Source organism: Dipodomys ordii, unplaced genomic scaffold, assembly GCF_000151885.1.
Source record: "Dipodomys ordii isolate 6190 unplaced genomic scaffold, Dord_2.0 Scaffold3, whole genome shotgun sequence".
NCBI classification, from domain to species: Eukaryota; Metazoa; Chordata; class Mammalia; order Rodentia; family Heteromyidae; genus Dipodomys; species Dipodomys ordii.
The window spans coordinates 8,617,396-8,633,271 of NW_012267219.1; the positions used below are offsets into that span (position 1 = coordinate 8,617,396).

General features: G+C 39.3%; 1 protein-coding gene across 1 annotated transcript in view; it reads right to left on the minus strand.

The window, feature by feature from the left end:
* The window catches only part of Grip1 (glutamate receptor interacting protein 1), a 169,088-nt gene that overhangs the window by 70,435 nt on the left and 82,777 nt on the right, over positions 1 to 15,876 (minus strand). The window contains exons 9-11 of the mRNA XM_013018571.1: positions 13,407 to 13,576; positions 7,225 to 7,380; positions 6,444 to 6,599 (exon numbers count right to left, since the gene is read on the minus strand). Of these exons, the coding sequence (XP_012874025.1) occupies positions 6,444 to 6,599; positions 7,225 to 7,380; positions 13,407 to 13,576 (482 nt within the window). The remainder of the gene's footprint in view (positions 1 to 6,443; positions 6,600 to 7,224; positions 7,381 to 13,406; positions 13,577 to 15,876) is intronic.

Below are 15,876 nucleotides of genomic sequence, written 5' to 3' on the forward strand. Positions count from 1 at the left end.
GCAAGGCAAGCACTCTACCACTGAGCCACCTTCCCAGCCCCTGTATACTGATTCTGAAACTGCTTAAAATGTGGCTTATTCCATCAGTCTTTGCTGAAACCATTGTCATTGGTAACTTCCTGATTGTCCAGAAATCAATGCCTCATCCACTCTAAATACTCTACAGCAACTGGTCTCAGGACCAGCACTTCTTTTCTGAAATTGTTTTTAAGGTTTTCATGAAGTTTTCTTCTTTATTGCTGTTGTCAGTTCATTTTCTTCCTTCTGTATAAGGAATAAAGACTCATACCTGCTTCTCTCCTAGGTTCTCTTATTCTTACCTTTGGACATTTCCAATATATCTCTAATAGGTCATTTGCATCCATCTTAAGTTGCTTAAATTTCAAGCTCTCCTCCCTACTCCTCCCCTCTCTTCTGTTCTATCTCCTTCTTTCCCATTTCCTTCCCTCCCTTCCTTCCCTCGCTCTCCTATTGAGCCATTTGATTCATGCCTTCAGCTTTTTTTGCTTTTGTTTTTCTGTTTTTTAGATAGAGTCTCATGCTATTGTCTGAGCTTGTCTCAGTGATCTTCCTATCTCTACCTCCTAAGATACTTGAACCCAATATGTACCTCAATGACTTCTGAAAGTCAGTATTTTCAAAGCCTTAAAGCACCCATCTTTGATGGCCTTGGATGAACAACTTCCTATTGTCTCAAGTTCACACCAGTTGCTAAATTTGTTTACTTTCAGTACTTTAATTCAGCTTTCATTACTTTTTATTTCAACTATCCCAAAACATCCATTGCTGAGCCCTCTCATGCCCTATGTTTTCTACATATTATTGCCAAATGAACTTTTCCTCTTGATTGGAGTTTTCTCCTCATGAATACAAGTTACTATATGGACTTGCTAATGTTTATACTAATCAGCTTCCAACTTACTTCGATGGAAGACTTTTTAATAGGCAAAGGTCATCTCCCCAGTTAGAATATCCCCATGGCTTCCTTCCAGTAAAGCAAACCTTTCAATTCTAGTCGTGCACATGGGATGATTCTTTGTTATTTCATCCTGTCCTGCCAGGCAGTCTGACAGTCCTTCCGGTGTCACATGTTCCAGGCTTATTTGCACACCTTTGTCTTTAAATGTGCTGTGCCCTGTGCCCCTTAGTCTCTCCCCTGAGTTTTCAATGTCCCTTTCCCTCTTTATGAAAGTGGAATTAGCTACTCATTTATCTATATTTCCATATTTTTAATGCATGGGCCTACATCAGTGTTTATCAAATTCTTATTTGTCTGCCCATCTGTTCATTTGACTCCAGTTCTTAAAAGACTGAGTCTCCAGATCATTCCAAGATTGTTTTTGACATCTTAATGCCTGGAACAGTAAGTTCTGAATAAATAAGGAACTATTTTGTGTTGTCATAATCTACATTTTTTTTGGAAGTGACACTTCCTGTAGATACTGCCATAAAGATCTAGAAGTCATTCTTTAGGACCCGAACTTTTCTATCATGGTAGATCACTGAAGACAGGATAAGAGAAGGTAACAAGGTAAATTAAGAAAAAAAATCCTATTTTTTTTAATAGGCACCATCATCATTCTGACAAGGTTGGGTTATGGATAAAGTAGCCTGTGCTTGTGTGGGAGGATGGTGAGAGGAGAGATACCTCTAATCCTAAATTGTATGCAGAGAGTGATTAGCCTATCATTTCAAGGCCTAACACAGGGACTGAGATATATTACTTTGGATATGTAAGTTAATGAGGTAAAGTTTCCTATCAGATATAAAAAACACAAAGAATAAGAAGCCCAAAACGATTAATGAATTAATCATCTAGTTAGTTAGTTGTTAGGTAACTTTGTAGTTCTATGGACTCAGGGACTCACGCTTGCTGAGAAAATACTCTACCACTTGATCCATGTCCACAGTCCTTTTGTATTATTTTTAGATGGGGGTCTCATGCTTTTGCTACATTAGCCATAGACTTTGATCCTCCTACCTTCACCTCCCAAGTAGTTGGGATGAACTACCCATCATAACAGGTCCCTGAAAGCTTATCAGTATTTGACCCAGCTATTTGATATTTTGTCTCACTAATGTTCTACATTAGAGTTGACTACAACAGATCCAATGTGATATGAATCACATAGTCTGGCTCAGGAGGACAGGACAGGTGGCCAATAACTTCCTTTTCATATGGGATATGAGGGTGGGTGGGAGGCAGCTTCTCAGCTCCCACTTGAGGGCTCCCTGTACAAGTTAGTTATGGAATCTTACCATAAGCAGATTTTGTCTTCTGTTGTTTTCTTAGGGGTCGATAGAAGCGGACAGAAGAATTACTAGATTTTTTCATTTTCCTCCTTTTGGCTCTTTTCAACGTCACCCTTTCTAGTATCAAGTGATGGTGACCCAAGAAGCAAAGGACATTCTGGGAAAATGTTCTGACTTCTGTTTGTTGCAATCCAAGACTAGAAGAAACAGCTACAAACTGTGCATTGGCTCTGTGTAGAAAGGTCTGAGCTACTTCCACTGCTCAATCATGCTGCCATGACAGTAGGGTGACAGGATTCTGGAAGGAGACTTGGTCTCTTTGGCAGGAAATGGGGCAGAGTAGTCAGTAAAGGCAGTGAGATTCCAGCAGAGAGAGGGAGAGAATTTCCTCTGTGACATGGCTTTGCAGCCCTGCCAGGGCTTTGTGACTCTCCTCAAAGCTTAGTGAACTCATCATTATTCCTGAGAAACAAACATGACACCTTCCTGGTTCAGTCCTTATATCATGTTACAGAGTTTCTGTATTTCCCTCTTTGCTCAGTTACATAGGTTTTAATATTTATGTAAGAATATTTTGTTGCTGGCCATGTCTTTCCTTAGTACTGGAAGCACATGTGAGATTTTCTTTTTTCCTATTTTGCAACCTCTGGTTGTAACTCATCGCCAATATAGCACAGAGACTTTTTATTATATTTGTGACTTTTGCCATGATTCACCATCCATACAAATGACCCAGTTGCTATAGAAACATAACTATTAGGAGGTGGTGGCATAGGATAAAGACGTAAATAAGGAAGGGGAAATAAACCAGGGTATAGTGAAAGTGGCAGTAAAATTTTTATTCCAAGTTACTTGAAATACAGTTATATCTAATGCAACCATTCCAAAACTTAAGGAATAAAACAAAAGACTTTTTTTTAATCTGAAAAGGTCTGATTTTTTGAGACTATTTTTAAAGGGGGGTATAAAAGTTCTGATCATTTTGGGCTCTATTGTTTGGTTTAAATATAAAATACTTGATCTTTTGAGACACATTAATAAAGATCTTTTTATGTACATTATCAGTAGTGCTTTAGTGACAAATGTCTACAAAAACATAAAGTAGAAATTTCTTGAACCAGGTTTCTGGTTCTATGTTAGAAAATAATGGGCTGATTTGAGAGAGAATTCATAAGTTAGCTATGGGCATCAGTGATCATAGCCTCAGCTTTATTCCTACTACAAAAGTCAAGATGTGTAAATACCAACCTGCGACATCCAAACATATTATCATTCATTTCTATTCACTAATGGCTTTAATCAACACAGCAAGCATTACCTAACACAAACAAATGGTTAGCCTTTGAAGCAGAAGTACAAACATTAATAAGTTCATTTTAATTGCTCCTTCCTGCTGAGGACTGCTAGCCTATTTCTGCCAGTGATGAGTAGTATGCCTAAAATCATTATACATAAAAATTTCATATGCAACTATCTACCTAAAGACCTGAAGGTATTATATGGAAGACTCAAGGTCTACCTACATATCATGCAGCAGTATAGCCATTATAGAAAAATGCCTCAATGTGAAAGCAATGTCAACAGATTTTTACATGTGACATTTCAGAGTCAGGCTAACATAAACTATACAGTTCAGCTAATGATTAAATCATACCAATTATCAGCAGTCATTGTATATTCACACATGCACCTCATCTCATATGATCCAAGAGAGCTTAAGAAAGTTGCTGAAGGTACTATAGGTGGAAAGTAATGATTCTGGGATGAGAGGTCTCTAGATTCACAACCAATTCATTACATTGCCTGCAACTGGTTTCTTCCAAGAGTAAACAACATACCCTAATCTCAGCCATGAAACAAATAGGACTCTAATGCTCCTTTTTTTTTTCTTTCTGGCTAACCACAGATGAAAAATATTCTTACACTTGATAGGACACGGAAGTCAAAACATGTGAATAACACAAGCACAAATCAAGATGGTGGCCCCATCTTTTGCTGTGGCTTTCTGTGTAAGGAAAACTTTAGGCATTTATACCATGAAGAAACTGATTCACAGTGTGGGTGACATGTGTTGTTCCACAGTGTTTGTGGGACTGGTGGCACTTGTGAAAAACCCTTTGGGAAATGATCAATTTCTAGCTAATAAGCTACAAAACTAACAGTCCCAATCACTCCTCCTCACAAAGACATTCTCTTGTCAATGCTAGCCTGGAAGTGTCCAGGTTTGGTTTAATTTAGATACCTTATGAATGCTCCTTACTTTTATTTGTATGGTAAACACAGGAAGAAACTCATCTTCTTTAGGGTTCTTTACAGGAATTACAATCCCAGCTACAAGGGAAAGAACTACTCACACTCTTCTAAACTGTGATTAGGTCTTATGTTGCCTTCTCTCAGGAGAAATGCAATGACGAGGAGAGATGATGATCTTTCCCCAAAGCCAAGAAAATTTAGGAATGATTTGTGTTTCTTCTCTTTGAAGACATTCAGTCACTCCTTTTCTTTTCTTTCTTTTATAGGCAGATAGCCAACTATCTTAAAGTGAGTAGACAAGTATCTCTCTTGTTTATTTGTACCTAGCTGTCCCAGAAGGCAGTATTACCAAGAATGATAGTTGATGTTATTAGACTTCAGGATAAATCTAAAAAGATGAACATCCTTCCAGTACCCACCATCATCCTTTTTTTCCATATTTATTTATTTATTGGCACTGGAGTTTGAATTTAGGATCTTTTTTGGGGGGGGGTCCGGTTGTGGGGCCTGAACTCTGAGCCTGGGCGCTGTCCCTTAGCTCTCCAGCTCAAGGCTAGCGCTCTACCACTTGAGTCACAGTGCCACTTCCAGCACTTCCAGCTTTTTTTTTTTGCTTATGTGGTGCTGAGGCATCAAACCCAGGGCCTCATACATGCAAGGCAAGCACTCTACCACTGAGCCACCTTCCCAGCCCTGAATTTAGGATCTTCTAGGCAAGCACCCTACCAATTGAGTCAAGCCTCTAGCCCTCTTTGCTTTCAGGTTGTTGTTTTTTTTTTAAATGATAAGCGTCTCACTTTTTGACTGAGGACATTATCAGACCAACTACTTCTACCCATGGTTCTTGAGTAATTGGGAGTACAAGTGCAAGGAATCATGCATAATCTCTTCCAATGTCAACGCTGAAGAGGGTAGTAAGCAATACACATAAATCTGGGTGCTGGTGGCTCATACCTGTAATCCAAGTTAATTAGAAGGCTGAGATCCAGAGGATTGCAATTCAAAGCTATCCCAGACAGAAAATCTCCAAGATAGCTAGTAAAAAGAGGGATAGAGGCAGGAAGTGGTAAAGCCTAGAAGCAGGAAGTGGTAAAGCATTAGCTGCTCAACAAGTTTGAGGATGAAAGAAGAAAACAAATCTATATGAGAGAAATCTCAATAGGTTAGATTCATGCAGGAAGCAATGGAAATTTGGAGAATGGGATATATTTTGAAAAGAAACATTCAAATGTATCATTGCCTTTTGGAAGAAGGTCAAGAAATTTGGAATGAACTTTATAATAAACATTGAACAAGAGTATGAGATTCCTACATTTATCAAAAGAGTCACAGAGTTTGTACAAAACTGCTTTAGAAGGAATATGAAAGAAAGAACAAACGTTTGCATCCAAAGATATCCAGAATACAAAAGCAACTTAAAAGAAAATGAAAAACACCATTCTTTGATTATCTCACATCACTAAAGAGCAAGAAAAAACTCACAACAAAAAGTTGTATGTGGGCTGGGAAGGTGGCTCAGTGGTAGAGCGCTTGCCTTGCAATGCTGAGGCCCTGGGTTCGATTCCCCAGCACCACATAAGCAAAAAGAAAAAAGCCGGAAGTGGCGCTGTGGCTCAAGTGGTAGAGTGCTTGCCTTGAGCTGAAGAGCTGAGGGACAGCACCCAGGCCCAGAGTTCAGGCCCCACAACCGGACCCAAAAAAAAAAAAGTTGTATGAACTAATTCATTCATATCCACAAAATCAGTTATATTCAAGGTATGTTTCTCAGATAGACTATGAGTTCCATGTCACGGTCTTCTGCTGTGGGTTTCATAGAAACTGCCTGATGACGTAGGCCTTTAAGATCCTTCTCCCGTAGCTTTCAGTACACCAATGTACTTACCAATGCCCATGTATTTTCTGCACAAATGGCTAAGGGGGTCTGACATTTCACTTACGGGAGCTTTTGAAGTCTTTCTTTTTCAGTCTCCTCCTCATCATGGTTCCTCGTGGGCTGGTAGAGTAGAGGCTTCGAGGTAAAGTGCCCATATTCAGGGAACTCAGGCTGTATGCACTCATGGAGGTAGGAGAGAAGGATGAAGACACCACAGCTGCTGGAAGAGAGTGAACACTTGGCACCAAACACTCCCCAGGTGAAGCGTGAGCCTGCCAAACTTGCCACCCAGCCAAAACTCAGAAAGACATACATGATACATAGCCATGCCTCTTTGCTGCCTCAACCAGAGAGAGAGCAAGTCAGTGCCTTGAAATCTCATAGCTCTAGCCATTTACATGGGTCCAGGAGGAGCAGGGCCCTCACACACATTAGAGCACAGAGAGACTTTATGAATTTTGCATTGAACAAAATGAATACAAGTACTAAAACAAGTTTCTCCACAGGACAACACAAGGCCTAAGATAGGTGATCTCATTTGCATAGGTATTTTCTGACATGAATTTCCTAAGTGATTTCACATACACAAAGATCTTAGGGCACCATAGTCTATAATATTCCTGATCTTCCTTGAATTGAAAAGGAAGCATTCTGGCCATTTACATCCTGTCTTAATGAGAAATTCTATCAGAAAAGAAGAAAATGTAGGGGGTGCTGCAAATAACATGCTGTTACTCAAAAACAACACAAAACAAACAAAACGCCAATCAACCCCCTGGAAACGAAAGATGGAATGAAGGAGAGTAGGATCTCAGTAAAAGGCAGCAGAAGGAATGGAACATTACGAGGGCTGTTGGGAGGAGGTGCTTTCGGGAGGGTCAGGGCTGGTGCTCGGCAGAGGTCGGGGTGGTGCGTGTTACAGTGATGGTTGGTGTGAAGGCTGCACTGGTTGTTGGCCCAGGAATCCCAGGGAAGTTGTCTGTCGCTCCTCTGAATTTTCACTGCCCATATGAAGTGATGATGAGAAATAGGAAAAACAAAACAAAACAAACAAAAAAAGAGGAAAAAAAGTAACTGAATTGCACAAATTTTTAAAAGAAATGTAACAAAAATGAAAGCTGCTTGCAAAGAAAGAAAAAAAGTCTGCTTGGCTTTGCCCTTTTCTTAGTGGTCAGCAAAACAGATGGTTAACATCAGTGATGATTAACAGATGATTAACATCAGTGATGGAAAGTTTTCATCTTCCCAGGAATAATGCCTGCCTTTTCCCAGCCCATTTTTTCCCCTCCTTCTAAGACAACTATTGAATCAATGCCTAATCTCCCCATGTGATTTGCAGAAAAGATTAAAAACATTTTTTTTAAATTTAAAAGTCAGCCCCATAAAGATCTATGGCATACAATTAGTAATTAAAGGGATGCAAGTCTTGGCCAGTTAGTAGCACTTGTTTAGAGAAAAAGGAAAGAAGAGACAATAAATCACATTGGCTCCTGATTCGACTGGTTTCCTAGTTATACACCACAATTTACTGCCCTGACATTTTAAGCACACCATCATATATCATGTGCACTTGATGTTCCTCAGCAATAAAGGACTCTAATCATCTGTCGTTATCAGAATCTGATCTGTATCCTCACTAATGAAGAGAAGAAAAAAAGTCTCAATATATTTTATGACTTTTGTTTTTGAAAAAAGCATCTTTGCATCAGTAATCTTTCATTCTTCTAATACTTCACACCATCTTTAATTTCCTTAAGACATCATAAAATTGCAACAAAGTTTAGGTGTCCCTCGTATTCTTTAAAAATATCATCATGTTTCCATTCAAATTTCAATCTTATTAAGGATTTTCCTGTCAACTGTTGTGAAATATGAGTCATTTCATGCTTGGTACTAGATTGTTCAGTCTTTCACGGAACAATCTGAAATAGTTAAACATAACTGTGAATTTCTATTTTTTCCTGCTTTTGTGATTGCCATACTAAGTATCTGACGTGCGAATGATTCAAAGCTATTCACATACCTATTACTCACTCTGTACACATTTAAAGCAGGCTCATGTAGACAAGAAGCTTAATTTCTCCCAGCCACATAATCAGCTTCCTTGCCCTATGCATCCTTTGTGGACTGAGTAGCAGCTGGAGCATCAGCCCTTACCACCGCCCGGCCACTCGGGATGACTATGATCAGGATTTCATTTTTGCCTAAGTCCTTGCTCTCTTTATGACTCTGCTAGCTACTCAGCCTCTGCCAGCCTCCGTTTTCCTCATCTATAAGAGGAGATGATATAAACATCTAGTCTGCAAGACTGTCGAGAGAATACATACAGGGCTCGTCCTAGGGCTGGCCTGCAGAATAAAAATAAATGAGCTACGAGGAATAGTATCGATTCCCAACAGTTCTACCTACTCACCAACAATAAAGTATCTTATTTAAAGAATAGAGATGTATTTTTCCCATAATAAATTTCACTCACTGGTCACTTGAGTCTTATAGGATTTGTCAGAAATCTGCAGAACACTTTCACAGTTGTCATAATATTTTAGTCTTAAATGATCAGCCTTCTCCTTCATCCCATTGTTGGTTCTTTTAAGTCTCCCTCTTCTCTTTTGTTCTCTCTCTCCCCCACCCCCCACCTCTGCATTGTCCTAGTTCAAGTTACTGTCTCCTTCACCTAGACCTCTGTAACACCTTTTGACTTGGTTTCCTGATTCATAACCTGCACACCTGTGCCAAGAGCCACAACATAGCAAGGATGTTTGTGTATTTTACATGGACTAACTCCCCTTTTAAATAACATTACAAAAAGAATCGAATGCAGTCCCTAAATTCATCTTTAGCTTCACCTGCATCACCACATTAGTCGTCCATTTCCACCATGCTGGTCTCATGCTTGATCTTAGAACCAGCCAGTCCACCTTCCTGCCTCAGTGTCTTTGTGGTCATTACTCTTCCCAGCCCCAGCTGTTCCTACCACCAGGCCCTGCTCACCAGCCAGGTCTCAGCTCATATACTACTTCTTCAGAAAAACAGCAGCTGAACTCCTTGGCTGGAGAATCAACTTCTTTCCTATTATCCCATTGCTGATTTATATTCTTCCTAACACTTATCCCTGTTTGAAATGGCCCCATTTTCTATAATAAATTTTTAATGTTTATTTCTTTATGCAAGAATGTAAACTCTTCAAGAATAGGGATTTACTCTGCCTGCCCTGCTCTCTACATGTATCCTAGGCAACTAAAACAGTGCCTAGCACATAAGGATCGATGAAGGAATGAGTCAATAAAAGGAATGCATGAACGAGCAGGGTTGTCAGCTAAGGGTATCTGTGTCTACACTGCAGAAACATTTCCCTTGATAGAGGATTGTTACAGGAAAGACACAAGTGACATTCACCATCTTCATTCCACTTGGTCCTATATAAGACATCATCCTTTTAGCAAGATGAAGTTATTGCTGGGTCTGGCTGATCTATAGCCACAAACTTTATGATTCTCTGAACAAAGTATTGCCTGTATTTCCAGAGACACCAGGGTCTGGTGAACACAGTACATAACCCCACATCTACCTCTTGACCCAGTTCTTTACTGAGTGCTTAGAAAATTACTGGCAGTCAAGAGAATATTAGGGCTGTCAAGCCCAAATGAAAAATCTCTAAGAAAGGTATTATTAACTACCTATTGTGTGCCTAGGCACTGTGCAAATTGTTGTAGGAAAGTTAAATGGATAAAATCTGCACATATATGAAATAATAAAGGGAGAAGAGCAATAAGAGAATGAAACAAAATTGTATGCCATGGATAACAATGTAAAAAGTCTCCAACAAATAACCTGGTACAGAGAAGAGAGTTACTGCTTATTTTGATGTGTGTTTTATCACAGTGACCAGATACTCGTGTATTAGGCAAATATAATAAGAAGTTACATTTTGAGCACCATCTTTTGCATTCATTCAAAGACATTATCTTATTAAGTTATACTTGCTCCAAATTCCTACTCTCTACCAGACACTAAGGGAAGTCCACTTTCATGGGTTATCTCAGCAAATGTTCACAACATTCCTGATACAATTAGCATCAAGGTCCCCTCTACACATGAAGAATCTGAGGTAAAGATGAGTTGGAGAACTTGCTTAAGATCCCCCAAATGGGAGCCAGAATGTCCTAATAGTTTAGAAGTCTCTGCCCTCACCCACCACATTGTATGGCCCCTTCCTATGCATGCATAATCCTATTTCCCAAGTTGAAAAGAGCAGGCTTCCCACATCATCCCATTCACATCATTGCTGTGATTTTTGAGGTTTATGACAGACAGTGCCCTCTTTTGCGCCCTGAATCCTAACCACTTGCCTCTCTAGGAGAGCAGAGAGAATGGGCAGAGGCTGCTCAGTTGTGTGCCCCTGGAGTCCACAAAGTCCTCCTGACACAGAGGGACAGATTCAGAGATCCCGGCCACACTTTCTTTCCCAAAGTCTCGTTTCCTTCACTCATGATTATGTTTCCCAAAGGACTTCAGTGGGAACAATTTTTAACCTCACTAAAAATTCATTTTTCCCCCAGTGGTGGGAATCAAACCCAGAGTCTCAGAGACGCTAGGCAAATGTGTTGAGTTGACTCCTCAACTCTGAGAGCTCATTCCTGTCAGCTTCTTGTGGAAAGCACAGCTAATCTCGTTTTCTGAGTTGAGATATTCATTTCTACATTGTTGGGTAGGGGGTCGCTGTGGCAATTGCTTCATTGTGCATCAAATTTGGGAAATGTTTCTGTCCACTCATGGGATGAGAGACATGTTTAGGTATCAGAGATCTTGGAAAAATAAACAGAATGTTCTTGTGGGAAAATGTACAACTATGCAACAACAGCAACAACAACAAAAACTCCAGTAATTAAAAAAAATCGAAGTCTGAGAATTGCAAACACAGCCTATATTTTTTGTATTATTTTTCTTCTTGAATTAATTTTTAGGAGCCAGTGTTATATATTCTTTTGGAAATGCAAATCTAATTTTATTGGCTTATATGCTAAATAAGGCAGATAGTGAACAACTTTAAGTCAGAGCAGATAATGGGGTCAGATGGGAAGCTAGAATTACTTAGATTGTCAACCTACTTGCTCCCAGATATTAATGAAATCAGGTTCTAAAGGGAATAAAACAATGTGTTCTTGGTCCATCCATTTTAGCATATAAATTCATCTTTTCAAATTATCTTGGCAGGTAAAAATATTTAATATTTCATGAGTTGGAAACTATGATTTGCATAAACGGCAAAGAAAAGTAAAATAAATGCTAAAGATGATAGCATTTTAAAAGAGCTTGTCATACAGTTCTGACTGGCTAATAACAGAATTTAGCAAACCACCAAGCTACATTCTTAGACATTCTAGGCACCTACTCCAATGGCAACTTCAGATGAAATATTTTCTTTTTTTTTCTTCTTCTTTTTTTTTTCTGTTTGTTCTGACACTGAAGCTTAAACTCAAGGACCTTTTGTTCTTGCTTAGCTTCTTCGTCAAGGCTGGCATTCTACCACTTGAGCCACAACTTCACTTCCACCTTCAGATTAATTTAAAGGACACTTTCCATTTGCCGAGATGTCTGCTCAGCCAGGGTGCTGAGGCCTAGGAGACTTCCTGGTAGGAATGCCAGGCACTTTCCGAGCTGTACCTCCTGGAGTTCCCTGGCATCTGTAGTCACTGACACCGATTTTCTTCTCCTCAGCTGCTCAATGGAGCATCATTTCTCTACTCCAATTTGTAAAATTAAAATCTGATAAGGGTAATGTTGTACTAGAGGTTTTCATTAGCTCCAGGGCTGTCTAAGCTCTACTTAATTAAAAAGGTTGCATCCAGCTGACTCGTTCAGTATGAAAATTATCTAGGCCATTTTTAAAAAATTGCACAGAAATGCATTGCTTTTCAGAAGGTGGGGAATGCATAATACAAATGATCTCCCCTTAAGCAAAAGTTCAATGCTAGAGACAACTTGCTCTCTTTCTCCATACACAGAAATATACCCTTGCTTTTAGGCTAGACTTGCCAAGTTCAGTGAGGTCTCCTGCTTCAAGGCTTAGAAAGGGCATGTTCAGTAAGGAACAGAGAAGGGGCAGAACAGAGACCCTATTAATGTGTCGACTTCATTCAATTTAGGGCTCAATGTCTTTTTTTGGACCCAATTCTGTTTATGATGCCCAGCTGGATGCTATATAAATGCTCAGCAAGGCAGTGAAAATACAGATTCCTTCCACAGACATTTTTTTTTATTACATGAATGAAGGGAAATATTCAGATTCTTCTCAGCAAGCAGTTTGGTCTGACAGGCTGTCTGTCCTTCAGCTGAAGGGAAAAAAATATCCTGAGAAGAAATGTTCGGGAAGCTAGCCCTTTGTAGCATGGGGTCCCCCATCAAGTAATTGATTAATATCTACCTTATTTTTAAATAAACGTCTTCATTGTCCTTCCTCTAGACTGGACATTCAACATGAATAACAGGAAGTCAGCTTATTCCCCTTCTCATCATACTTAATTTGCACCAAAGATTTGAAAAAATACAAAAAAAGATACAAAAATACAAATAATACAAGCCTAAATTTTCTATTGGAAACCATGATGTCTTCTCTTCCTTTTTGGAGTTCCCGACAAATTACATTTTGAATTTGGTGTTTCGAAAAGAAATGATAAAGACATTAATCTTCCCATGTGCGCTCTCTCTCTCTCTCTCTCTTTCTCCTCTCTCTCTCTGTATTCTCTCTCTCTCTCTGTCCTTATACTGGGACTTGAATTCAGGGCCTGGGTGCTATCTTCTAGAGTTTTCACCGAAGGCTGACACTCTACAACTTGAGCCATAATTCCACTTTAGGCTTTTTGGTGATGAGTCTCACAGATTTTCTTGCCTAGGTTGGCTTTGAACCCCTATCATCCTCAAATCTCAGCCCCCTGAGTATCTAGGATTAAAAGAATGAGCCACTGCCGTCTGCCAGTACATTCTTGAGGGAACAAGAAAAAGAGTTTGGACAGAGTATTCCTCTCACCATGGTCAGGACCCTTCAAGGCCAGGCGGGTCTGATGATGTGGAAGAATCTCCAGCTTGACCTGGTCGGTGGTGTTTGCCAGGAACTGGGTGGCTTCTGCCAGAGTACAGTACTCCATTCCAGTGCCGTCGATGGAGAGAATGTGGTCGCCCACGTGCAGCGCCCCGCATCTACAGAGAGGACAAACAGGACCTTAACAAGCCTTCCTCCTTGGAATCTGAATTTCTGTTCCTTCAGAGATAAGACTTTCACACCATTTTTATTTATACTAAAAAAAAAAAAAACAGGAAACTTTGAGTGTTACAGGAAGCACCATCTGTCAAACTTTAGGCACTTTAAGTATAATTAGGTATGTGAAATCTCATACAAAATGTAGAAAAATGTCATTTAAAAGTGTCTTATGTTAATATTAACTAACCTCCCATGTGAATATTGCCTTATTAAGCATTGTGCCTTATTTTATTAGGTTGTTTTGTTGAAATTCAGTTCTATATTTTGGAAAAATAATAGTATTTTATTCTTAATAAATACAAATTTATTCTTAAAAAATCTGAAATCCTAATAATGTTTATACTTGCCTATTATATCATTGCTTATCTGTTTATTGAATTTATTCAATGCATGAATATATAGCTTAAAAAAGTGTCTTATGTTGGAGGAGTGATGTAGACTGAGAAGTGAGGAAGAGTGAGGACTGGGAGATATTTTCCCTTGACTTTTTTTCTGTGGGATTCCCTAGTAGGCTCTCCTACCTATAAATGCCAGTCAATACATATTCAGAATCTCGATGTAACTCATAGACTTGGAGTAGGGGTTTTTATAATGTATGAATGATAATAACTTGGGGAGATTGTTATTATTGCCTTAGGATCCCTTCCTTTAAGTTCCCAAATCACCAGTACTGTGGCTCAATTATTATTTATTTATTTTATTGTTCAAATGAGGAATAAAGAATGGCCTGTATGGTGAATCCAGGGGAAAGATGGGGTAGGACTCACTGGTACATCTTTCTGAATCAACAGACTGGCTATTGCATGGGCTGAGCAAAGCTAACACAGGAGGTAATGTCTTTAATTACCAGGCAAGTGGACAGCTTCTTAAACTGGTTAGTCAATGCAGAATAGGAGAAAACAGAGGGAGACTGCTTTCATCCTGTGCCACGGAACTAGACAGTGTCCTGGGATCAATAGCTGCTACTGCCAAAGCAGTGCGTGAAGGTGGAGCTGTTGAATAACCTCTACTAGGGATGATGCAGGTGCTCCTGCCACAGTCTGGAGGATTTCTAGGCAGGGTACAAGCAAGCAGAGAGGAAGGGTGGAAACCACACAGAATGTGCTGGTTGTTTTAGAGTCTACCTACAGTTTTCCAGTGTGGATTATCTACTTCCAAGACAAAAAAACATTTCAAAAGCTGGGAGCAGGTCACTACTCAGAAGACTGAGATCTGAAGATCATTATTCAAAGCCAGCCCAGGCAGGAAAGTCCATGGACTTTTATCTCCATCTAACCAACCAACCAACAAACCAACCAACCAACCAACCAACAACCAAAAACAAAAAACAAAAAACCAAACCAACCCAAAACCAACCAAACCAAACCAAAACAAAAAAACAGCCGAAAGTGGAGCTGTGGCTCAATGGTAGAGCCCTAGGATAGAGTTCAGGTCCAGAGTTCATCCCTCAGTACTGGCACAAAAAAAAATACCCACAAAACCCTTAAACATTTAAAGATGTTCCCTCTGTCTAAAAATATTATACCATGGTACAAGGAATGCTTTAGCTGAGTACTTCAGTGGGAGATGGGAATTTTCTCATTAGGAGCTGTAAAATAATTTCATACACAGGAAAACTCCTTCCCCTTACTTTTTACATTACAAGCATAAAATATTAGTTAAGAAGAACAAATTTCATTTTTTATTATGGTGTTGGTTGTGAAACCATTAAGATTAATATGCTATGACAATATCAGACCTGATCTTAAAGACTACATTACTTTAAAAACATTGTTTTATCTATATTTTAAAAACTGAATAAAATTTTATGGTATCAGGATTTAATTGCTAACAATGCAGGAGAAACCCTGTGACTCCTCTGCGTGAGGCTTAATAAAGATCAGTTCAGCTACTCTGCATCAAGAGTAGGCAATCATTTTACCCTAGGATGCACTAAGAAAATTTCCTTGGTGTCTTGACTTGCTTTTTTTTTTTTTTATTGCTAAGGGCCACACCAAACATCTGGATGAAGTAACATTACATCATAAGGTGGCTGATAAGGTAGTTAAAACTTTAAAGCCCCACAACATTAATTTGTTTCCCTACCTGAAATTTCAATAAACTGGCAAGAGCTTTTGCTTCTGTGTACGTGTGTGTGTGTGTGTGTGTGTGTGTGTGTGTGTGTGTGTGTCTAGTTCCACAGGCCACATGTTGGACAGATGCACAGAATTTTAAAAAGCACACATGCAATTAAAAAATT